At 40.4% G+C, this 24,123-nt stretch overlaps 2 protein-coding genes across 2 annotated transcripts in view; one reads left to right on the forward strand and one right to left on the reverse strand.

Annotated features, from left to right (window-relative positions):
* The window catches only part of armc8 (armadillo repeat containing 8), a 29,946-nt gene extending 20,494 nt beyond the window's left edge, over positions 1-9,452 (reverse strand). The window contains exons 1-4 of the mRNA XM_085765153.1: positions 9,080-9,452; positions 4,121-4,197; positions 1,997-2,068; positions 100-242 (exon numbers count right to left, since the gene is read on the reverse strand). Of these exons, the coding sequence (XP_085621279.1) occupies positions 100-242; positions 1,997-2,068; positions 4,121-4,197; positions 9,080-9,124 (337 nt within the window). The 5' untranslated portion in view covers positions 9,125-9,452. The remainder of the gene's footprint in view (positions 1-99; positions 243-1,996; positions 2,069-4,120; positions 4,198-9,079) is intronic.
* Positions 9,453-11,709: 2,257 nt separating this feature from the next.
* dbr1 (debranching RNA lariats 1) overlaps positions 11,710-24,123 on the forward strand; it is an 18,538-nt gene continuing 6,124 nt past the window's right edge. Inside the window, exons 1-8 of the mRNA XM_085765060.1 lie at positions 11,710-11,862; positions 12,943-13,146; positions 13,763-13,887; positions 13,981-14,061; positions 16,472-16,557; positions 16,644-16,868; positions 18,561-18,638; positions 19,881-20,051. Coding sequence (XP_085621186.1) covers positions 12,950-13,146; positions 13,763-13,887; positions 13,981-14,061; positions 16,472-16,557; positions 16,644-16,868; positions 18,561-18,638; positions 19,881-20,051 — 963 coding nt within the window. The 5' untranslated portion in view covers positions 11,710-11,862; positions 12,943-12,949. The remainder of the gene's footprint in view (positions 11,863-12,942; positions 13,147-13,762; positions 13,888-13,980; positions 14,062-16,471; positions 16,558-16,643; positions 16,869-18,560; positions 18,639-19,880; positions 20,052-24,123) is intronic.

Below are 24,123 nucleotides of genomic sequence, written 5' to 3' on the forward strand. Positions count from 1 at the left end.
CATGTTAAACGCACTGACTGTCTGCAGTATTTGCATGTGTGGGAGTGTGTGTGTGTGTGTGTGTGTGTGTGTGTGTGTGTGTGTGTGTGTGTGTGCTACCTTGCAGCAGGGCGGGGATGATGTGACAGTCCACCAGGGACTTGATGTTGTTCTCGGTGCCCATGGCCAGGCTGCCCAGCACCACGGCGCACTCGGTCCGCAGCTCCAGACTGGACGAGCTCTGCTGCAGCAGGTACAGTAACCTGTGGAGCACACACACACACACACACACACACACACACACACACACACACAACACACACACACACAAACAAACACACACACACAATGAGGCAAGGTCACTGCAAAGAGCCCAACAACATGCTAAGTGCAGGCAACATCATGTAACACCACTTCTCACTGATAGTAACACATATACAGCTCATCTATATGTATTAGGACTGTCAATGAATATTTGAAATTCGAATGTACTGTATATTCAAATTATAGTGATAAAAATGAAATCTGAATATTAAAATATGATATTTGAATATTAACAATTTATAAAAAATAATTTTCTTTAAAAAAATGTGTCAACACATTGGCAAATTGAAACAGAAACGAATGTAGGCTACAGGAAAAATCACACACTGCAAAAACTCAAAATCTTACCAAGAATATTTGTCTTATTTCTGGTCAAAATGTCATTTCTAGTCAAAACAAATCTCATTATACTTAAAATAAGACTTATCACATTCAAAAGTAGCTTGTTTTAGACACTTTTTACTTCTTTCAAGCATATTTTCACTTGAAATAAGTAGAAAAATCTGACAGTGGAGCAAGTTTTTCTTTCTTATTACAAGCACAAAAAAACCTGCTTTCATTGGCAGATTTTTCTACTTATTTCAATTGAAAATGAGTTTGAAACAAGTAAAAAATGATCTAAAAACAAGTTAATTTTTAGGTGATGAGTCTTATTTTAAGTGGAAAGAGATTAGAGAGTTTTGACTAAAATTGAGACATTTTGACAAGAAATGAGACAAATATTCTTGGAAAGACTTTGAGTTTTTGCAGTGCACTGCAATGAATGTCTGCCTCGCGCGCGAATGTCTGCCTCGTGCGAGCCGTACAATTTGTTTTGTGTAATGTAAGCTGTTCAAAACGTGTTTGACATGCGCTGATAATAAATACAGGCTCTACCGCTATAAAGTCCATCTCTTTGAATTGATTTTTGGAGAAAATATGAAAAAATAGAAATTTGATTTTTATTCGAATATCTGTGTTTTTTAAGAGGCAATATTCGAACCTCATTTCTGCCATTCATTGACAGCCCTATATGATGTATATGATGTATATTTCTATACGGTGACACGCAGAGCTTCTACACAACTCTGCATTGTGCCTCTTTCCCTCTCCTCTGTGTGTGTAACCAGACAACAGAGCTGCACTAGTTTATATAAATCACTGTATATCAACAAGGTCAATGTCCACATCGCCGCGGCTGCAGGTCGGGGTTTGTGCTGTGTTGTGTTGCTACGGAGACGCCCTGGACTACAAAATCATATACTCTAGATATAAATGGACCAACAAACATCATCATATTCAGATTGTCAAGAGAAGGAGAAAAGCAACAACGACCACTCACTCACACTAAAATCTGAATATCGCCCCATCGTCCAGCTGCACCAGGTTGGTCCATTACGCTTCAACAAACTCTTTATATCGTGTACATACTCTTTTACAATAGTATCTTCCTTATTTATATTGAACTATTATTCTATTTTTGTATTTTTTATATATTTTTTTGTTCTTTTTTGCACAAATGGACCAGGTCAGATTCCTTTCAAGTGGAATAAAAGCAGCAGCAGCAACAACACAGACGTAGTAGAGGCTGAATTTAGCTTCACATAAGACTCCTGTGTACTGGAAATGTCACGTGACTCCCCAGAGTGAAGACTGGATGAAGACTGGATGAAGACTGGAGAGGAGAGGAGAGAGAGAGGGGGGGGGTCTGTACCTGGGCACGGCTCCGAGGACGATCAGATTGGCCTTCTGCTTGTTGTTTCCTATGACGGCGTTCTTCATGTCACTGTGGAGGCAGACACAGGGGTCAAGGTCAGAGGTCAATCTGACTAACTTCAGGTCTAGTTGTGAGCACTTCATTGGAAAACACGACACTAAATCCTGAGTTTTTCCAGCTAACTCAGAGCTCCAGACTCACGTTTTTTTTACCAGGAGCACAGCGACCCCCCTAACTTAATAATTTAGGAGCACAAGCAGAAGATTTAGGGGCGTAAATCGACTTGCCAGGCAAATATTCACATTTTCTTTTCATTCATGTATGAAATAACCATGTAACATTACGAGACAGAGTTGTTTTAGAGGGAAATGCAGCCGGAACTACATTCCAGACACGGCTGCTGGGCGGAGGGATTTCAAAAGAGAAAGTAGTTGCTTCATGTGTCATAATGTTACATAATGTTATATGATTATCTCATAGCGTGGTGAAGGGATAGTTCAACATTTTGGCAAATTGGCCCATTGCCATAATCCATATAGTCATAGCAGTAGGTTTGTTATTTTTAGAACGGCGGAGCAGAGCCGTGAGCTGCTCAGAGCTACGCTACGAAGGCGAGTGGAACTTCTTGGTTTCCCTCATCAAACTCATCAAATACACAATCCAACAACTCCACAACGCTCTGGTGGACAAGTTGTGACCTGCACATTCACCACGCTATGAGATAATAACACAACGTTACCAGACAGAGTTGTTTTAGAGGGAAATTCATGCAAAACAGCTGATGCACGTTGCCTTCAGGGACAGTTTTTCATCAAGCAGTCTCTGAATTTCCCTCTAAAACAACTCTGTCTGGTAACGTTGTGTTATTATCTCATAGCGTGGTGAATGTGCAGGTCACAACTTGTCCACCAGAGCGTTGTGGAGTTGTTGGATTGTGTATTTGATGAGTTTGATGATGAGAGAAACCCAAGAAATCCCATAATGAGCCTCCGTAGCGTAGCTCTAAGCAGCTCACGGCTCTGCTCCGCCGTTCTAAAAACAGCTTGCACCGACAATTAAAAAGGTAATGAACCTACTGCTATGACTATAGGGATTATGGCAATGGGCCAGTTTGCCAAAATGTTGAACTATCCCTTTAAATCCATTGAATTGGTGACTTTTTTTCTTTTCTATTTCTTTGGACGGGCAGTCAGTGTATATAATATATAATATAAGTTTATCTGATAGTAGTGGAAGTGTCCAGAGATGTGTGTGGTCAGCAGACAGACAGAGGTCACACCACCACACACACAGAAAGAGCCTGTTTGCTTGTGTTCACTGCATTTTCTTCTTTTTCCTCCCTCCCATGCAGCCTTTGCAGCCTTTTCCCCCCCGGCTCTGCACTGCTCTGCTCTGCTCTGCAAGCGCCCCAGACGATATCAAATAGCAGGTGAGCGAGCGAGGCGAGTGGAAAAGTACAGCTGCAGCAGGCCGTCGAGTCAGTCAGTCAGTCAGTCAGTCAGGTGCTGCTGGGCCGGTGGAGCGGCCGTAACCAGAGCTACACTCCTCACAAGTTAAAAATAACGATGCAATAGTCAGACAGAGTCCAGGTCACTGCAGTTGAGACAGAGAGTGAGAGTCGTCGGATTGGGGAGTCACACTGGACAGTCAAATGCATTTGGAGATGAAAGGCAGTGCAACATGTAAACACAGAGGTCACAACACCAATATCATGAGTAATGTTTTTTCCACCGCGTGTGATAGAAGTCAAAGAGCGAGAGATTCTATTAGACGATCTAATCAACAACCTGGGAAAGACATTTTACAGCAACACCAGCTGGGAGGAAGAAAAAGAGAAAGAAAAAGAGGAAGAGGAGTGTGGCCTTTATTCAAATAAAGTATGTCAGTTTCCATCATAATAAAAAAAGAAAAAACCGACTGAATAAAGTCCACTCTCTGGCTCATATCAGCTGCAAAAAGGGTCAAGTTGTTAATATTTACTGTCAAAAGAATCAGTGCAAAAGTCTGTGTATCTGCATTAAGGATAAAAAAAAAAGAGTGTGTACAGGTGAGTGAGTGTGTGTGTGTGTGTGTGTGTGTGTGTGTGTGTGTGTGTGTGTGTGTGTGTGTGTGTGAACTTACATGACTCCCTGCAGGACTTTCTGTGGGTCGGGGTCGAACAGTCTGTCAACATAATGGCGACTGGTGGCAGTGACCTCCTGCATGAGGACAAAGGGGACAGACAGACAGACAGACAGACAGACACATTATTAGAGACTAAAAACCACTAACATGACAATTTCCACGCTCGAGCGAGTAAATGCATACTTTATGACCTTTTATGATTGATAAAAAACCAACATACTGCTACATACTCCTCTATAGTTAGGATTATATCCAGATGACCAAATATTAGAAGAAAAAAAACCAGCAGATATTTGATAATTTAACTAGTGTTTTTAAATTGCTCGACACATACAGCAGCATCATCCATGGCACCAGGATCCTTCAACAGCTGTTACATGTGGCGCCCGGCGGTGGCTGAACGTGACACCCCGGGAAACTTTGTTTATATCACAGTCAGACGACTTTAACCAGAACCTTCTGAGTGAATCCAACTCGACTGACTGACTACACGCTGGTGATACGACCGGCCTGCTGGCGCCAAAACACGGTGCTGGCGAGGCGCTCGGCACATTCTGAACCTGCATGGGATCGAGTCGACTGCCTTTTCCCGGTCTGTTGGGAAACCAAACCACCACTCGGACATGTGCTCGTAGAGAGATCTAAGCAGAAGCAGGAATTAAAGGCCCCATGCTGTGCACTTTTCTCTGGGTTTATTTACCTGCTGATATCTCTATAACAAGATGTATCATTGGTTTTGAGTACCTGTGATCTGCTTAACCCTCCTGTTGTCCTCAGGGAAGGAAGGACGAAGGAAGGATGGCAGGAAGGACAAAGGGAGAGATGGGAGGAAAGAAGGAAGGGAAAAAGGAAGGTAAGATAGATGAAAAGATTGGGTCAAAAAGGAAGGAAGAAGTAGGTACGAAGGGAGGGAAGGAATTACGGAAAAAGGATTGTTGAAAGAAGGAAGTAAAAAGGAAGGAAAGAAATATGGAGGGAGGGAACAGAATGGGTCAATTAGATCAAAAGAGGAAGGAAGAAAGTCAGGACGAAGGGAAAAGGGAAGGAAAGAAAAATGGAGAGAAGGAACAGATTAGGTCAAGGAAGGAAGGAAGGAAGGAAGGAAGGAAGGAAGGAAGGAAGGAAGGGAACAGGTTGGGTCAATTTGGCCCAGAAGGACAACAGGAGGGTTTTAATATCGTTTCTACTGCCCCTTTCTGTTGCCTCTTTCTGGAGCTCTAGCAGGCACAGGTCATTTGGCCAATCAGAAGAGAGAATGAGAACCTCTCCTCTGATTGGCTGACTGTTTTTGAGTGGCATGTGGTCGGGCCAATCACAGGCAAGTAACTGAAACCTAAGTTGCATTCATAAAAATTGAAAAAACAAAAAGGAAAAAAAAAAAACTGGTCACGGTGGGCGGAGTTACCTTGTGTGTGACATCACAGAAAGGAGGAAGTGCTATCTGCTCGTCTTAAAGAGACAGTTCCTACAAATGGGCGGTGTGTGTTTCTCCGTTTATGAGCAGTTTGATGCATGGGGCAGTATATACGTGGCCTAGAGACCTCCCCAAGCACCAAAAAATAACCACATTCACATTTTTCATGCCATGGGGCCTTTAACGTCGCCATGGGACCTCAACTCGGAAAAAGTCTCCATGTAAGTGAACGGGAGTCAAAGTTTTCTTTCTAATGTGATTGAATTGTGTGATGATAAAACTCTCTGACCTCTACCTGTTTAAAAAATCACGTTTCATGAAGAGAAATCAGCAGTTTGTTGTAAAACTATTGTAGAATAAAACTCAGAAGAATCCGTTACCAGAAAGACTACAAGCTGCGTAGTTAGTGAGGTATTTTTTGTGGGACACCAGATCTGTAGTCCTACAGCGTCGTCACACTAAATACATTCTTCTGTTGCCGTTTTACAACAAACTGCTGATTTTTTGGCATGAAACGTGATGTTTTAAACAGATAGAGGTCATATTTTTTTCTCATGACACAATTCAATCGGATCACGAAATAAAAGTTTGACTCCCGTTCACTTAGCCTACATGGAGAGTTTTTCCGAGTTTAGGTCCCATGAGCGACGTTACTTCCTGCTTCCGCTAAAGGCTCTCTATTGTGTTTAGCTTGAATGTGCATGATAGCACAGTGGCATCATCATGCAAACGATTGGGCCAATGTCTCTCAATGATCTCCAAAAGACATGAAGTTGAACATGAAACACTCTTTTTCGATGTTTTCCATGTAGTTTTCTACAGTTTCAGAGTGAAAAAGGATAACAACGCAGCAGCCTGCAAAAGAATGGGAAACTCGGATAACTTTGACCAAGGTATCAGACAAGATATTTACACTTTACTCTATGCAGGGCAGGGGGCCCTTTTCCTTTTCTGTTGTTTTGAAAATGTAACAGATGAAGACGGAAAAAATATAGTTTAAAATGTAAAGGGAATGTGTCATCTGTAACTTTAACCCTTTTGGAGATCATTTCATCTTCCACTTGATGAACTGTTCACATTAACAGGCATTTTAAACCAGGGGGAAGGGGACAAACTTTTGCATGATGCCACTGTAGCTACAGCACATATAGCACAACTTGGACTTCTCATGATCAAAAAAGGGGGGTAATTATGGTCTATTACAAGACAAAAAATACCAAGATATCATACATAGAGGGTCTATTCTGCAGCAGTGCTCTTTCTGCATGGACCTGGCGTGGGGGCGTTTCACTAGTGTGATCCTGAGTAAGCTGGTTTCCTGCAGCCAGTTTGATGCTAACTTTGACCCAGATACACCTGTAGGCCTCCGTCACCTGATGGGATAAATTAAAAACAACATACTAACTATTTCCTGGACTTTACGCTGCTGACAGAGCTCGTTTCCATTGAGCGGTGGTAGCCTCGCTAGCTTCACTTCACCGTATGCTAACTAGTGGTTAGCTAGCAGCTAGCCGTAGCAACAGTAGTGTTTGCTACTGTCATTAATTGTCTAACTGCAGCGACGAGGAGCGAGTGAGTGAGATTAAACAGTTGGGATATAAAGCTCGGTCCTGTAACTGTGTTTTTTCACTCTGTGTTTAGCGTTTTTTAAAAAGAAAACGTGTTTGGGCTGTTTCAGTGGTGACAGCAGCACTGTCACTTAGCAGTTAGCTGCTAACTCATTCCGAATGTGACACTGACAGCTACTGGGGGCGCTCGGTTTTGTTTACCTTACACACCGACGGCGGCGGGCGGGCACTAATCACTTTTTCCCTCCCCCTTTTTTTTTTTAAAGGATAAAATAGTTTATTTTATAATATAGTGTGATAATAAAGGTAGGCCTCAACTTGCAATACAGTTGTTGGCAGTATGTAACATACTTGTAATTTCCATTGAATGGAATCAGACAAACAAAGACCTATTACACTCATTATAATGCACCTAAATGGGAATAAAAAGGAAACAATATATACAGTACATACACACGTTTCCTAATAAATGCTTCCTTTTTTTTCCTTGGGGGATTCAGCAACATTGTTTTTTGTGGAAAAGCAGGACGCATCGATCGACAGAGACTCGTTTGGCTTTCCTTGTACTGCAAAAAAGACAGGAGCTCCATCTTTTGACATTCAATACCTATTTTCATGAAACTACAGGTGACAAATTGGCATTTTCCCACGACTTGTGAGATTACCAGTGGTGAAGTCTAAGTCATGTCAAACTCATTTTAGTTCAGGGCCCACATACAACGCAACTATAAACATTTTCCTTAGTTTTAGAGCAAAGAAGTACATCATTAAGATGTTTTACATTAAATAAACTATCCTTTTAAAACACATATTATGCACAATTTGAAATATCTTGAGGAAAATGTGCAATTTCAACAACATTATGCCTCTGGACTCTTATGTAACTTTCTCACCCTGACATTGACTACAGTTATATAGTTATATAGTTTTGTTGTATTAGGTATAACGTTGGTGAATATTCTGATTCTGATTCTGATTGTTCGATTTCTGTTGCTTGTTTCGACTCTTGACTGCAAAACTAGTTTACCCTTGGGTATCAATAAAATAACCTGAACCTGAATAATAAGTAGTGAAATAATACTTGAGTGAAATATTGATGCATTTTAAGTGGGTATACCTCATAGACTGCATACAGTATAAAATATACCTGCATATCACATAGACTACACCACTGATTACTACGAAATGCATAACATATGCCTACTTTAGAACTTGAAACATCCAATCAGTGCTTCTTCTTTCTATTTAATTTAATTTAAAAAAATAATAATATATAAATGAAATAAAAGGAGATGCCTAACGTATTCAGAACCACGCACTTCCTCTTCCACATGTTTTTTTAGGAATGTACCCGCCGTTCTCTCTCCTCATTGGATAAAGGTTGTAGGATACAAGGAAAGTTTTCTCCTTGGCTTACAGCAGAGCAGAGTGACTGACAGACCCGTGTGTCGGAAGATATAACTATTTAAGACTTATTTTAACACAAATATTCCGCTTACTTCTGCTTTAATGCATTTTAAGTGGGTATATCTGCACATCACATAGACTACACTGATTACTACAAAATGCATAACATATTTTAGAGCTTGAAAACATCCAATCAGTGCTAATTATTTTTATTTTATCTTATTATTATTTAAAATAATAATATATAAATAAATTAAAATGACGCGCTTCCTCTCCCACATGTTTTTTAGGAATGTCCCCGCCCGCGCAAGGTGAGCCGGAGTATAAAACGTTCGCACCAGCAGCTACGTAGGCTCCACCGCTGCTACATGTTGCAAGCAAAAAAGCCCTGTGAAGTTGTTAGCTCGCAGGCTAACAACAAGAACAACAGACAGAAACCTGCACAGTTTGACTGGTTTAAACCCCACCGGTGGGAGTCAAGGCAACGTGGCGTTTAAATCTCACACCGCGACACTTGTCTAACAGTTGTCTAGGGAAAAAAGCATGGGAGCAGCGACAGACACTCACAGACAGCACACTGATGCGGAGAGGGGCCTCCAACAAGCACGCCATCTCTGGTCTCTTCCCCCGATCGAGCGCCCCAATCGGCGCAGCAGCCTGCAGACACTCCGCCCCCCGCGTCCCCCCCTCCAGAGCAGCTGTGGTGGAGAGAGCGGCTTTTAAAAAGAAAAGGGGGGGAAAAAAAGAAAAGTAATAACAACTGCGGCTCGGTTTACGCAGCTGCAGCAGCTCCAATAATAATAATAATAATAATAAAAAAAAAACTGTTAATTATCTTTATCCTGTTGTGTGGTGCTGAAGTGAAGCAGCAGATATTCAAAGAGAAACAACAGCGGCCAAGTTGACGCTGCTGTCACACACAGACCGTGGATTTGTCAATGAGGTAAATTTTGTTTATAAATGTGACGTAGGTGAAGTCTCGATCAGGCTCAGATTCGACACAACAACTTGTCCCATGTTGTGCATGGAGGAATGAACTCAAAATATACAAAAAAATAAAATAAAAAATCCTTGTACTACATGACTAACAAAAATGCCCAGAGTCTCTTTTCTTTATTGGATTTATTTATCCTTCTAGAATAAGACCCTCACATTTATTTTATTTTATTTTATTTCATTTTGTTTAATTCAAAACTTTGTTTCACAATACAAACACAGTTTCTCATGGTAAAATGCTATTAATAAAGCACATTTATATTATACGCCAGAGGGAATTTAAAAGTTTACAACAAAATTTTCAAGTTTTCACATATATTGATAGTCTTGATCGCTTTCTGGTTGTTTGAAAATTTGATGGAGGTTATGTATTGCTTGAGCTCACCGTTAAAAGCAGTAAAGGAAGGTTTTTTTTTTAATGAACTTACATTTGTGAATATGAAATTTTGCCATTAAAATAATAAGGTTGATAATAAAAGTTATGTTAGCTTTTTCCTTGGAGCCCAAACAGCACATTCCTCCAAAACAAAATAAAATCACCATCAACATTGATAGCAACAAAATTACAAATATCACTCCATAGTTTTTGCACAATAGGGCAGAGCCAAAACAAATGGGTCACAGTTTCAGCATGAACAGAAAGTACAATTCACATCAATGTCTTTTTAAAATCTTTTTACAATGTGGTCACTGGATGGATAACATTTATGAATAATCTTAAATGAAATTTCTCTCACTTTATTAGTTAACAGGTATCGGTTGGGTAAGAGCCAAATCTTCTTCCAGTCGGTGTCCTCCATAAAATTGTTCCAGTATGAGATCACGTATGGAACTGTGGTGGCATCCCTTTTAAACAGGAGTTTTTCCCATGGTTGCCGGCCAGACAAGCTTTACCTATTGGGGTGTCTGACAAGGATAACAGGGAGAGCTGGCTTGTCCAGATGGGATTGCTCCAAAAACTCTGGCAAAATCTGCAGGTGATACAGGAATATTATATTCAGATAAAAACTCATACTTATACGAATAGAGGAGACCATTCCTGTTGAATAATTGAGCCACATGTACAATGTTATTAAAAAGGGATTTATGTTTAAATAAAATGTCCTTGTTGTTCCATATGTAATAGTTATGAGGTGAAAAATTATGCTTGAAGATAAGGGACCAGGAGAGAAAGGCCTGCCGGTGAAAGGCTGACATTTTAACTGGAATCCCTCACATTGTTATTCTCTGTTCTTTTTCTTTTCATTGGCTTGCTAGTAGCTGATTCAACATTTTCAATCTTTGCATCACAAATGTGCCTTAAATGTTTGTAATTTGATGATACTTCAAATAAAATAAAATAAAAAAATTGTCCCATGCAAACCATGTAAAACAAATCCATTTTTAATACTAATTATTCCCCTTTTCACATTGGTATCAATGCCACCAGTGCACAATTATATTGATTATCGATTATGAGCACATTCAGTTTACTTCAGGTGTGGGTATTCATTTTTATAAAAATTTTATTGTTGTTAAAAGTTGTTATTTTATTTCTATTTATTTATTTTCTATTGCTATATTTTATTGTTGTTTTTAATCTTCGTGCATTAGTCTCCATGTTATTCTTCTTGTTTCACCTCTGTATATATACTTTTTCAATCAAAATGTAAAGCACTTTGAACTGCACTTATTTGCTTTGAAAGGTGCTATATATATAAAATTTGATTGATTGATTGATTGATTGATTTAAATTATGTATTTTTCAAAAACCATCTTCGCTGACATGTTTTCTATTATTGATCTCTAACTGTCACCCATTATTCATATTAATTCAGTACAAAAATAAATAAACAGCTTGAAGACAAGAAACAATCGCGTTTTTATGAATTTTTTTATTATAATCATTTAGCTGCTCTGATTTATGTTGAATTAAAATGCCTAATAGCCTATATAGTGTATCAATTCGCACATTATCCATTACTTCATGAATCCCCTAAATGTTTTTGTTTTTTGTATTTTTACACTCCACTAAATTTTCACCTGTATTGTGACAGTTTGTATTTTTTTAAATCCTCAAAAAAAAAAAAAAAAAAGACTAAACAATGCGTAAACATGAATTAAAACGTATTTTATGTATTTTTTTTGTGTCGAATCTGCTGCCGGTGAGCTCACAGCCGTTTTTACGTAAGGCTGTGACGCACGGCGCATGCGCAGTCACTGACAGACGCGAGGTGGGAAAATTCATTCTCTCGTGTCTGTGCCGAAGCTGCAACGATATAAAACATGCATTTCAGAAACATTTTGTGAGTTTACAGCGTTTTAAAACCCGGACACACACTCTCCAGTTCTTCATCCATCACCGTAAGTCCTCAGTTTGTCCACATGTTGTGTTGTTTCCGTGTTTTAGGAGCAAGAGTTTCTGTTTCTAACACTGTTTGGTTAGCTTTAGCATTAGCTCGCTACCACTTGTCTTCGTTCTGTTGCTGTTTGGTTTTAGCTGATAAGAAGTTTCTGATAATAACGAGCTGTAACTAGAGCTAAATACACGGAGCAGACTACGTATATACACAGGCCGTGTCGCAGGACTTAACATGTGTCAGAAATGAATCGATAAACTGCTCTGCTGTCTCAAGTTTTCAAAGCATGTCTGAATATTTAATGTTTTTAAAGGGATATCAGGTTAAGTTCATGTGCAACTCAACACAGAGAAAGTTTGTTCATTCTACAGCTGCACCTATTTTATTTTATATTATTATATATTTCAATTTCAATGTATTTATTGAAGAAATAAGGGACAATGCGTTTGAATGTAAATATGCAAGATTGTAGCCCCATGCTATTTTCCATCTGTTGTCCCGTAAGCAGGTTGATGTTATGAGTTATGAAAGAAGATGTTCAGAAAGTAAAAGCACTAACAACAACAAGACAGCAGAGAAGAATAAGACAATAAATTATATAAAGATTGAACCACTAGTTGTCTACTTCTGCTACTAGTGTACACTATTTTAAGTTGAAGCATGGACAGATCAGGGTATACAGAGTTTACAAAGTGCTTCAAGTGAAGTTAAGTGATGCTTTCGTTAAGTTTCCTCTATTTTTTAAGTGTCTTTCACATTTCACCAGTGTTAAAAAAAACAAAACAAAAAAAAAAGAAGCAAAATTGGTTGCACATGCACAAGTAGATGTACTTGCACTGTCTCAAAATGTAGGGGCAGACTGGAGCCCTGTGATTGATGGATGTTTTGATACTGATAACATCATCAGAAACGCCTCTGATACTGCTAAAAAAAAAGGGTCGACAGTCGACACACAAAGTTCGGGTGTCTGAATCGTATCAGGAAGGAAAAAATCTCTAGAAAATAGAAGATCACCAGTATTTTTAGTCGTACAAACCAACAAAATCACAGCTGACTGTTTGACTTCGACTCTGCAGCTTCCCCCCGTCCGTGCAGCTGCAGCATGAAGATTGCGGTCGAGGGCTGTTGCCATGGCGAGCTGGACAAGATCTACGAGACCATCGGCTACCTGGAGAAGAAGGAAGGGGTGAAGGTGGACCTGCTGCTCTGCTGCGGAGACTTCCAGGCCGTCAGGAACGAGGGGGACATGAAGTGCATGGCGGTGCCGGCCAAGTACAGAACCATGCAGACCTTCTACAAGTCAGTTCTCCTCCTTGTTATCATGGTTAAAACTTACAGCTATGAAAACAATTAAGAGACCACCACTTCAAAATGATCAGTTCCTCTGGTTTTACTATACATAGCTATGTGTTTGAGTAAAATGAACACTTTTGTTTCATTCTATAACCTACTGATAAAATTTCTCCCAAATTGGAAATAAAAATATTGTCATTTAGAGCGTTTATTTATTTGCAGAAAATGGCAACAGGACAAAATAACATTACCGTATAATGCAAAGAAAACAAGTTCATATTCATTTTAAAACAACACAACACTACTATTTAAACTTAGGAAGATTTTAGAAATCAAAATTGGTTGAATAATCCCATTTTTTTAATCGCAGCAGTGTTTATTTATTTATTTATAATCTTTCTTCCTCATTAAATCGGATTTGGTTCAGGTGATCTGCTAAGTAGAGTGAAGTGTGCTTGTGTTGGAGTTCAATAGACACTGGAATCGATGGCTGCCATTAATACATGTAGAGATAAGGCTGATTCATAAAGAACATTTTGGAGTGGTCTCTTTATTTTTTCCAGAGCTGTATATAAAATATGAGTTAAAACATTTAAAACTTTAACTTCTCTCTCCGCTGTAGATACTACTCTGGAGAGAAGAAGGCTCCAGTCCTCACCATCTTCATCGGAGGAAACCACGAGGCCTCCAACCACCTGCAGGAGCTCCCCTACGGGGGCTGGGTGGCCCCCAACATTTACTACCTGGGTAGAAAGATGCAGATGTTTCACTGTTTCACTGTTATTTGTTTTCTGTTGTTATCACCAGGCCTGACTTCACCACCATGTGTCCTCTCCTCAGGTTACGCTGGAGTCATCCGCTACAAAGGGATCAGGATCGGTGGCCTGTCGGGGATCTTCAAATCACACGACTACAGAAAAGGTTGAGTTTTATCACAGCCTGAATGGTTTAAAGGGATAGTTCAACATTTTGGCAAATTGGTCCATTGTCATAATCCCTATAGTCATAGCAGTAGGTTCGTTACCTTTAATTGTCGGTGCAAGCTATTTTTAGAACGGCGGAGCAGAGCCGTGAGCTGCTCAGAGCTACGCTACGGAGGCTAGAGGAATTTCTTGGTTTCTCTCATCAAACTCATCAAATACACAATCCAACAACTCCACAACGCTCTGGTGGACAAGTTGTGACCTGCACATTCACCACGCTATGAGATAATAACACAACGTTACCAGACAGAGTTGTTTTAGAGGGAAATACAGAGACTGTTGATGAAAAACTGCCCCTGAAGGCAACGTGCATCAGCGGTTTTGCATGAATTTCCCTCTAAAACAACTCTGTGTGGTAACGTTGTGTTATTATCTCATAGCGTGGTGAATGTGCAGGTCACAACTTGTCCACCAGAGCGTTGTGGAGTTGTTGGATTGTGTATTTGATGAGTTTGATGAGGGAAACCAAGAAATCCCATTAGCCTCCGTAGCGTAGCTCTGAGCAGCTCACGGCTCTGCTCCGCTGTTCTAAAAACAGCTTGCACCGACAATTAAAGGTAACGAACCTACTAGGGCTGTCACTTTTTATTCGACATTCGAATATTCGTTCGAATGTGGGGGGAAAAGTTCGTATTCGAGCAGTAATGACCAGGGGCCTCATTTATCATTGTGGATACACGTTTTTTTACACGCTCTTTCCCCCGTTTTGTGCGTACGCACTTTTCTCCGCCTAATTTGGGATCTATCAAACCAAAACCTGTCGGGAGAAAGTGCCGAAATTTACGACCAGTCCGACCATGGCGTACCGGCATTTACACGCTTTTTGAAGAACAGGAGGAATTGGCGACGCCGCTGCAGAGTCAGAGAACTGCAGTCTGCGAGGGAGAGAGGAGCGCGGACACTGTTTGAAGTAGCAAGTGGTGGTGATGATGGAAAATCATTTCTGCGATGTGCGTGTGTTACGTAGCCAGACTGGACACACACAAGCAAGCAGCAAGCCCAATAATGTCGGCGCAAATCAAAGGAAATGAGAAAACATGATCGATATTTTTTGTGTGAATAATATTTATTGTATTTAACAAAAATGGGTGCTGCCCAACATCATTTTAGGAAAAGTCACAGACTGGTGGACTTCAATGTTTTTTTGTTTTTTTTTAATATATAGCTATGCACAAATGAAAATCAAAGTCTTCCAGTGAACGGAAGTTGGGGGTTAGTGGAAAGGGGTGCAAAGTAGTACTGACTGGCAGTGGAAACCCTGCTTTAAATTATTATGACATAATCTAAAATAAAGGGGCAGAATAAATATGATTCTTCTTCTTTCTGTTCTGTTTCATTTAGATTTGGGAGTTTTTTGTTTTTATTGTAGCCTTTCAATGCAAGATGATGTTTCTGACTGATATTGCCGTGTTACCGTGTATCTCGCTTTCAGAGAAATTCCGCTTCTTCCTCCGCTCTCCGTCCGTCTGTTGTCTTCACCGTCTTCCACTGACGTCATTCCACACGTTTCCAGAGTGCACATGGCTACTTAATATGCACGTAACTGATTTGCATTGACCACTTATGGTTGCGTGGGGCCGTTTAGGGGGCTGGGTATGAGGCGTGTTCTCATCCACGCTTTTCTCAGGTCCGGTGTGATCTATCAAGGGAAATACCGTGCAGCCGTGTGTACGCGGAGTTTGATAGATCTGAAAAGAGTGTATATTTTTTGGTCGTACGCACATTTTGCCTTTCCGTCGTACTGAAAATTTAAGAGGACTTTTACACGCTCTTTGATAAATGAGGCCCCTGCTCGATATGCAGGCTGCAGCAAAGATACTCTATTTACCGTCTTTGGCTGCAGTGCCCGGTGCCTGCATAGCGCCGCGGAACGTCCACCGGATGCGGAAGGGCCGCGAACAGCCGAGAAGCGGAGCCAGTTTACTTTCTGTGCCCATATTAACCGCTGGTGTGGTGTCGCGGCGTGCACCTCTGCGGCCGGCTCGCGCCGTGCAGCGTCTGGTCTATTTTGTGTGAGAGCCGCGAGCAATCGCGTCAAGCTGGGCAGGAAGTCAAACATGAAACAACGAGAGTATCCGGTCAATTTTCAAAATAAAACACCGCGACTGTGTGTGCTGCAGCGGCGCGGGGGGGGGGGGGGGTGTAATATTCGAATATATCCGAAGGAATTACGGGTCATTCAATAATCGTTCGAACCTCATTTTTCCAAATACTGACAGCCCTAGAACCTACTGCTATGACTATAGGGATTATGGCAATGGGCCAATTTGCCAAAATGTTGAACTATCCCTTTAAATCAAATCAAACACAACCTGCAGTGTGTTTACAAGGTCTCTGTTCTCTCTCAGGTCACTACGAGTTCCCTCCATACAACCCCGATACTCTCCGCAGCGTCTATCACATCCGAAATATCGAAGTGTTCAAACTAAAACAGGTAAAAATCAGCTCGTTGTTGAGTTATCTATGAAAAAAAACTATTATAGATATTGATTAATAATTAAACATGTATTTTCCCCTCAGATCCAGATGCCCGTGGACATCTTCATGAGCCACGACTGGCCTCGGGGGATCTACTACTACGGCAGCACGGGGGAGCTGCTGCGGAAGAAGAAGTTCCTGCGTCAGGAGGTGGAGTCGAACACCCTGGGAAGTCCTGCAGCCGAGGAGCTGCTGGCCCACCTGCAGCCCAGCTACTGGTTCTCTGCACATCTGCACGTCAAGTTTGCTGCCGTCATGCAGCATCCGGTGAGAATGGCAGCTGGTTTTTTTTTTAACTGCTGATGTCAATTTAACAGGGTTTATACAGGAATCTTGAAGTTAATTCTAATACCTTTTTAAGACTTTTTCAAGACCTTCTCAATATTTTTCAATACCTCACCGCCACTTCAAGCTGTAACCATTTACATCGGTGACACTTTTAACTCAACAGTTTTAGTTTGTGATAAAGACTATAGACCAATGTGATGCTACAGAATTCAAAATAGGCTAGGATAATAAATCAAAGGCAAAGTTTTTAAAGTATTTTTTTTTTTTGGCTTTTCATGCCTTTATTCGATAGGACAGTTGAGAGTGTGACAGGAAATGGGAGGCAGAGATGGGGGGAATGACATGCAGGATAGGGCCGTCCGACGCGGGACTCGAACCGGGGCCGCCTGCAGCGAGGACTATAGCCTCAACACATGGGGCGGGTGCTCTACCAACTGAGCTAAACACCGCCCCAAATCAAAGGCAAAGTTTATCAAAAAAAAAAAGAAAACATTTCTCAACTCTCAAAAAACAAAAACAACAATCTTCTTTTCTTTTTCATGAACCGGTTCATCTTTGGTTTTTAATAAAATTAATAAATTCACACACTTTCACAATGTTTTTTTGGACTCTTGGACAGCTAATTCAGAAAAAATACCTTCAAAATGTAAGACTTTATAAAGTCGTGTAAAGACTTTTTAATACTTTTTAAGGGTCTTAATTTTCCCCAAATTGATTTATCACCTTTTAATACTTTTCAAGACCCCGCGGATTCCCTGTTTAAGCTGCTGGTTTTCAGAGTTTTAAAGAGGAACAATTCAAGTCTGGTATGGCAAGCCATTTTAACATTTAAAAGCCAGAATGGATATGTGTTGCAGATATCTGTAATTCAGTTTTGTCTAGTCAAAAAGAACATTTCAGATCCACAACTACGTTCTTCCTAGGACAGATGACGTCACTTTTGCTATTCATGTGTATGAGGTTTGTCATTACAGATATCTACAATTCAGTTGCAGATATCCGCAATGTGAATTACGGATATCTGTAACTGAATTACGACTAGTACTAACTCCAGTTTGAGATATCTACAATTTGATTCTGACCAGTCATTATTCCTGTTCAAGATATCGCCTCAATTAAAGAGATCTACATGTCCCTTCTCAGATATCTTAAATTAAGTTTTGACTAGGCAAAATGAGGTTGTAGATATCTCAAACTGGAATTAGGAATAGTCATAATTCAGTTACAGATATCCGTAATTCACATAGCAAATATCTGCAAATGAATCATAGATATCTGTAATGACAAACCCCATACACATGAATAGCAAAGGTGACGTCATTTGTCCTAAGGAAGAACAGAGTTATGGATCTGAAATGTTCTTTTTGACGAGGCAAAACTGAATTACAGACATCTTGAATGAAAAATCCAGCTATTTGAAATGTAATTACGACAAGTCAGACAGATGTTGTGGAGAGCCGGTGGAGACCAAACACAGAGCTAAAAGAGAGGGAACACTGAATTTTATCTCCAGGTATCAGACATGTTTCATTTAGTTAACCATCATAATTACTCCAAAGCTGTTTTAATTAAGGTAAAAATCTTGCATAGTTCCTCCTTTAACAAGTCTGGGTTAAAGTTTTCTTGTATACAAATGTTTTTCCCCACCTCAGTGAATCCTCTTCTCTTCAGCCTAAAGGTAAAGCTGCTCCACGCGTGACCAAGTTCCTGTCTCTGGATAAATGTTTGCCCTACAGGGAGTTCTTACAGGTGAGAGGATGTTTTGTGTATTTACACCTGGTATTAACACGAGTTTTCAGCGATCGGATTGAGCTTGACCACATGAACATGAAAGTACAAGTGTAAAGTTAACGCACCCAAGACACATTGAGGACGGATTGTGAGCACATCGAACATAAGTGTAAACGATAATGCATCCTGTATCCACATACAACTATGTAACAACTATTTATTTTCTTTTTTAAGTAATCTACTTGCACAAATATATGATCGGATCTCAATGTGGACACTGGAGATGCATATTAAAGGTCCAGTGTGTAAAATGGTGGTAAAACCATGACATCCAGTGTTCAGATTCCAGATAACACTCCTCCCATCTGTAAAGTGACGGTGGCCTCCGAGGACAAAAAAAAAAAAAACATTCGTAAACTTTCAGGTTTATAACTCAAAAACTTCTCAGTCTTCTCTACTGACTAACTTCTAACTCTCTCTGCTGTTTCCTCCTTTTTCTTCTTTCTTCGTTGGTTTATTTATGAACGTGAAACTCTTGAAATGTGCTCTCTGACTGGCTGGATGGATTTTCCGTTCCGTACAAACATGGCGGCGCAAGATGGCGACGCGCTCTAAAGCAAGACCCTTGTTATATGTAGATGTAAAAGAAGAATTATAAGGCTACGAAAACCAAACAGATTTCATTTTATGGCGATTATACACTTGTACAAATATATTAATGGGACTATATTCAGATTTTACCAGTAAACCTTGACAAATATTTAGGGCTGCAACTGACGAATATTTTCATTATCGATTAATCTGTCGATTATTTACACGATTAATTGATTAGTTGTTTGGTCAATAAAATGTTAAAAAATGTTGAAAAATATCAATCAGTGTTTCCCAAACCACCAGACGACGTCGTCCTCAAATGTCTTGTTTTGTCCACAAACCAAAGAGAGACTCAGTTTATTCTCATAAAGGAACAAAGAAACCAGAAATATTCACATTGAAGAAGCTGAAATCAGAGAATTTGGACTTTTTTTCTTTAAAAAACTACTCAAACCGATTATTCGATTATCAAAATAGTTGACGAATAATTGAGTAATCGATTAATGTTCGATTAATCGTTTCAGCTCTAGAAATATTACACAGTGGACCTTTAATGCTTGACGCATGACGCCATACCAGGTGTAAACGGGATGAGAGATAAACTCTAGTTGAAGGTGAAGCGACGACAGCAGTGATACAAACACTTTGTTGTTGTTGTTGTTGCAGATTGTGGACGTTCCAGAGAGACCGGGCTCGTCCGAGGGTCTGGAGTACGACCCGGAGTGGCTCGCCATCCTCAAAGCCACGAACCGGCTACAGAGGACGACCCCCAACCCCTGGAACCCGCCGGAGAACAACGGCCTCCACGAACGGTACAGAGGCAGTCAGACCGACCCCGTCCTGTGTGTTTCTGTTGATTTCTCTGAACTAGGGATGTCACAATTATACATTTTCTTGACACGATTATTGTCAGAGAAATAATCACGGTACTATGATTATCACGATTATTCTGCATTAAAGGGACAATGAGCCTCCGCACCGTGAAATTCTTTGACCGGCGCAAGACAGACTCATGTTTTCATTCATCAAGAATTAAAGTCAGAGGTTGGAAGACGATCACATACCGTCGTAGTTCCCACCATAAACGGCGATTCTGCGGCGTTATTCTCATGACTCGCCACGAAACCGAAAGTAAGGAAATGCTGGTCGGCTCGCCCAGCATTTCCACCACCACTAATAATAACAAAATAACGATAGAGACAAAACCATATATTTATCTAAAATGGGCCCATTAACAAGTGTGGGTAGCGTAGATTCATCCACATTAACGTGAGACTTTTTTATAACCAAATAGAAACTCCTCGTTGTCCCTTTAATTAATTTCACAACACTATGAATGTGTAAAATCAATATTGTCAAATTATAATTACATTACTTATTGTTAACACAAAATATTTCAAGTATCTATTACTATATGACCAATTATTAAACCCACAGAGGAAGGGTTTGAAATATTCAGGTCATAAATTGTCATCTATAACAAATGTTTATGTATATTTTAATTGTTTTTTGTTTTGTTTGTTTTTTTAAATACAAATGACACGCTAACATTTAAATTCCTACCAATTCAATGTTACGTTAGTTAAATGGACCAGTATCTGAGCATTTACCTTTATTTTGGCGCCACATCTGCCGATACGGTTCCGACATAATCTTTTTTTGGGAAGTGACGGTATTTAGGAATCTTTACGTAATTGTGCCGTTTAATACCGCGATTAATTGTGAAAACAAATAATCATGACATCCCTACTCTGAAGTGAATGAGCTGTTAGTTTTCATGCACGGTCACTTTTTATTATTAAATTGGGACTCGTCATGTGCAAAAGTTTGGGCCCCTCCTCACCCGGTCAGTACCTTTTAATTACCTCCTGGCAGACACAACGCTTTTTATAGCAGCTCAGATTCTTGCTATTCTTGATTTTTTCTTTTTTTTTTAGGATTTTTTTTTTAGCTTCTCTTCCCCACAGATGATTTCAGGTCAGGGGGGATATTTTTAGTCTTGTCCTGCTCACACAGCATTTTTAAGATCTACACACACACACTCAGATTGTCAGTGATGCTCAGGCCCATGGGGCTGTTACTAAAGTTTCCTGTGGAGTGAATTCTTTGGCCTGTTTTTGGATCATTGTCCTGTAGTAGGAGACTTCAGGACATGTGCATCCGAAATTTACAGATTTTTTCAGGAAAATATAGTATTTTCCCTCCATATTAGGGGTGTCAATATCTACACGTGTAAACGGGTACACGGATAACAAATCATAACCATTTAGAAAAATCAATAATCGTGTACACGTCTTTTTTTTCCCTCCTCCTTGTTCATTTCTCACCAATATTTTTATTATTTTTAGGGGTGATAACGTTGTCTGAAAGCTTCAGATAATAATGGAACCGCGTGTCAATCCCCCCTCACTCTATCAGGTTCAGGTTACTTTATTGATACCCGAGGGTAAACTAGTTTTGCAGTCGAGAGTTAAACAAGCAACAGAAAACGAGCAATCAAATCAGAAACGGGACATTTAAAAAGAACACAATACACATAAAACAAGAGACGGCTTCGGCTCGACAGAAAGTGCTGCAGTTCATGAATATAAGAAGTAAAAAACATGAAACTAAAAAAGAATTAAAAACACCAAGAGCGAAATTTCCTCCAAGTTAAGAATAAATAAAAGCAATGAGATAAAAAAAAGGGGATACATCATGCTCCGAAAAGTGACTTGTGCAGCTTTTGCGCAAACTACAGCTTGTTTACCAGTGTTACTGCAGCTGGAACAAAGCTGTTTTTATAACGTTTTGTTCTGCAGTATGGGACTGACAACCTCCGTCCAGAGGGAAGAAACTGGAATTCACTGTGCAAAGGGTGTAAGCTATCATTTAAAATGGCCGTGACTATCCGCTGTAACTGTCTGGTATACAGGGAAGAAGGGTTCAGCTGTGGCTCACCTATCAGCTTACTTGACCATTTCACAATTTGATTCAGTGCGATCTCCTATCTCCGCGTAGGCTGCCCGTCTCTCTCCAGCTGTCCTTTCAAAATAAAGGCCGAGGAAAAAAACAAAACAAAACACCGAGAGCGGCCTGTACTGCGAAGGAGGCTCAACATAGCCAAGCTTTGTGTTCATGTTCCAGTTTCAAAGTAAAGGTGACGCCAGCTGAAAATGAGTTAAAGCAGAAGTAAGCGATATGTTTGTGTTAATATAAGTCTTAATTAAATAGTTCTATCTTCCGACAGCAATCACTTATATAGAGTGTTTGGACTGAAACACGGGTCTGTCAGTCACTCTGCTCTGAGCCGAGGAGAAAACATTTCTCGTATCCTACAAGTTTTATCCAATGAGGAGAGAGAACAGCATAAAGGGGCAGTCCTCTCTGTGTGTGCAGCCAAGGGATGCGCCTGAATGTGGTGACGTAGGGACGAGGACCAATAGATCCATGACGAGGGCGGGGGCTGCTAACTCCATCGGCTGACAGGAAGTTATGGTGCGTTCAAGGCAACTCGTAACTCGTGTTTTTCCGACCTGTGAAGTGGTACCAGTTCGATCTGGTGCGAGTTCACGGGTCGGAAGTTACGAGTGGCCGTTATAGTGACTTTCACAGGTAAAACAGGTCGGAAAAACACGAGTGGGTTGCCTGGAACGCTACAAAGTCGTGACTTGAAGCTGTAATTTACGGTTTCAAAAGCCTGCCTGGAACGCAGCATTAGCCAAAACGACCAGATCGCTTACTTATGCTTTAAATAGTGAAACAGCGGCGCTTTTATAGCCGGTTTTATGATTAAACTACTCTGAAACATAACCTGGTCGGGACATGACATCAAGAATACGTTCCGATATGCAACCGCACCGGTAGATGGAGGGAATTCCTACATACTATACCTTTAAATACCTACTGTACCTGCAGCAGGCGTTCTGTTTTTACCTTAGAGTTGGGTCCACAACATTTTGCTAAATAACTGTAAAATGACACAGCTCGTCCAGTGCAGTCAGGACTGTAAATCCATGAGCATCAATCATAAATATTAAACAGGCTTTTGGGGGTTTGAGTGTTGTTCCAGTTGAGTGGAAACGTCTGCAGATAAAAACCGTGACTGTGACTTAAGTCCCACTGAGACTGGTCCTAATCCCGGCTGAGCCCGTTTTTATAAATCAACACAACTCTTGGCAGAACGTAACACTGTCAGTGAATAGAAGTGCTGCCACTGAGACTGGTGCAAAGAATAAATCTACTGATTATTATCTAGACTGATAATTGTTCTGATCTCAACAAAAGTCTTGATTTGTCTGATTGACGACGCACTGCAGCGACAAAAACATAATCAGTGATCTTTTGTTAACTCTGAGAAGAGCAACATGTTTGTCTCAGCTCCTGAAAATGTGCCATGTTAGGTACAACAACACCAAAGAACTGTGCACATTCACTACGTTTACAGTGACGGCTGAAAAAAATGAATTATGGCCTTAATCCGACTACAACTGGACAAGTGAAATGCATGTAAACACGTTAGTCCGACTCAACAACAGTAGAGACGACACAAAGTGGAGCAGAGAAGCCGACACAAGAAAAGCACCTGCAGGGACCCAGACTAACTTTACTCACGAGGAGCACCCCTTAACTTAAAGGGATAGTTCAACATTTTGTCAAACTGGCCCATTGCCATAATCCCTATAGTCATAGCAGTAGGTTCGTTACCTTTAATTGTCGGTGCAAGCTGTTTTTTAGAACGGCGGAGCAGAGCCGTGAGCTGCTCAGAGCTACTCTACGGAGGCTCATTATGGGATTTCTTGGTTTCCCTCATCATCAAACTCATCAAATACACAATCCAACAACTCCACAACGCTCTGGTGGACAAGTTGTGATCTGCACATTCACCACGCTATGAGATAATAACACAACGTTACCACACAGAGTTGTT

The sequence above is a fragment of the Trachurus japonicus genome, chromosome 21 (assembly GCF_045865225.1).
Source record: "Trachurus japonicus isolate A0001 chromosome 21, Traja_1.0".
NCBI classification, from domain to species: domain Eukaryota; kingdom Metazoa; phylum Chordata; class Actinopteri; order Carangiformes; family Carangidae; genus Trachurus; species Trachurus japonicus.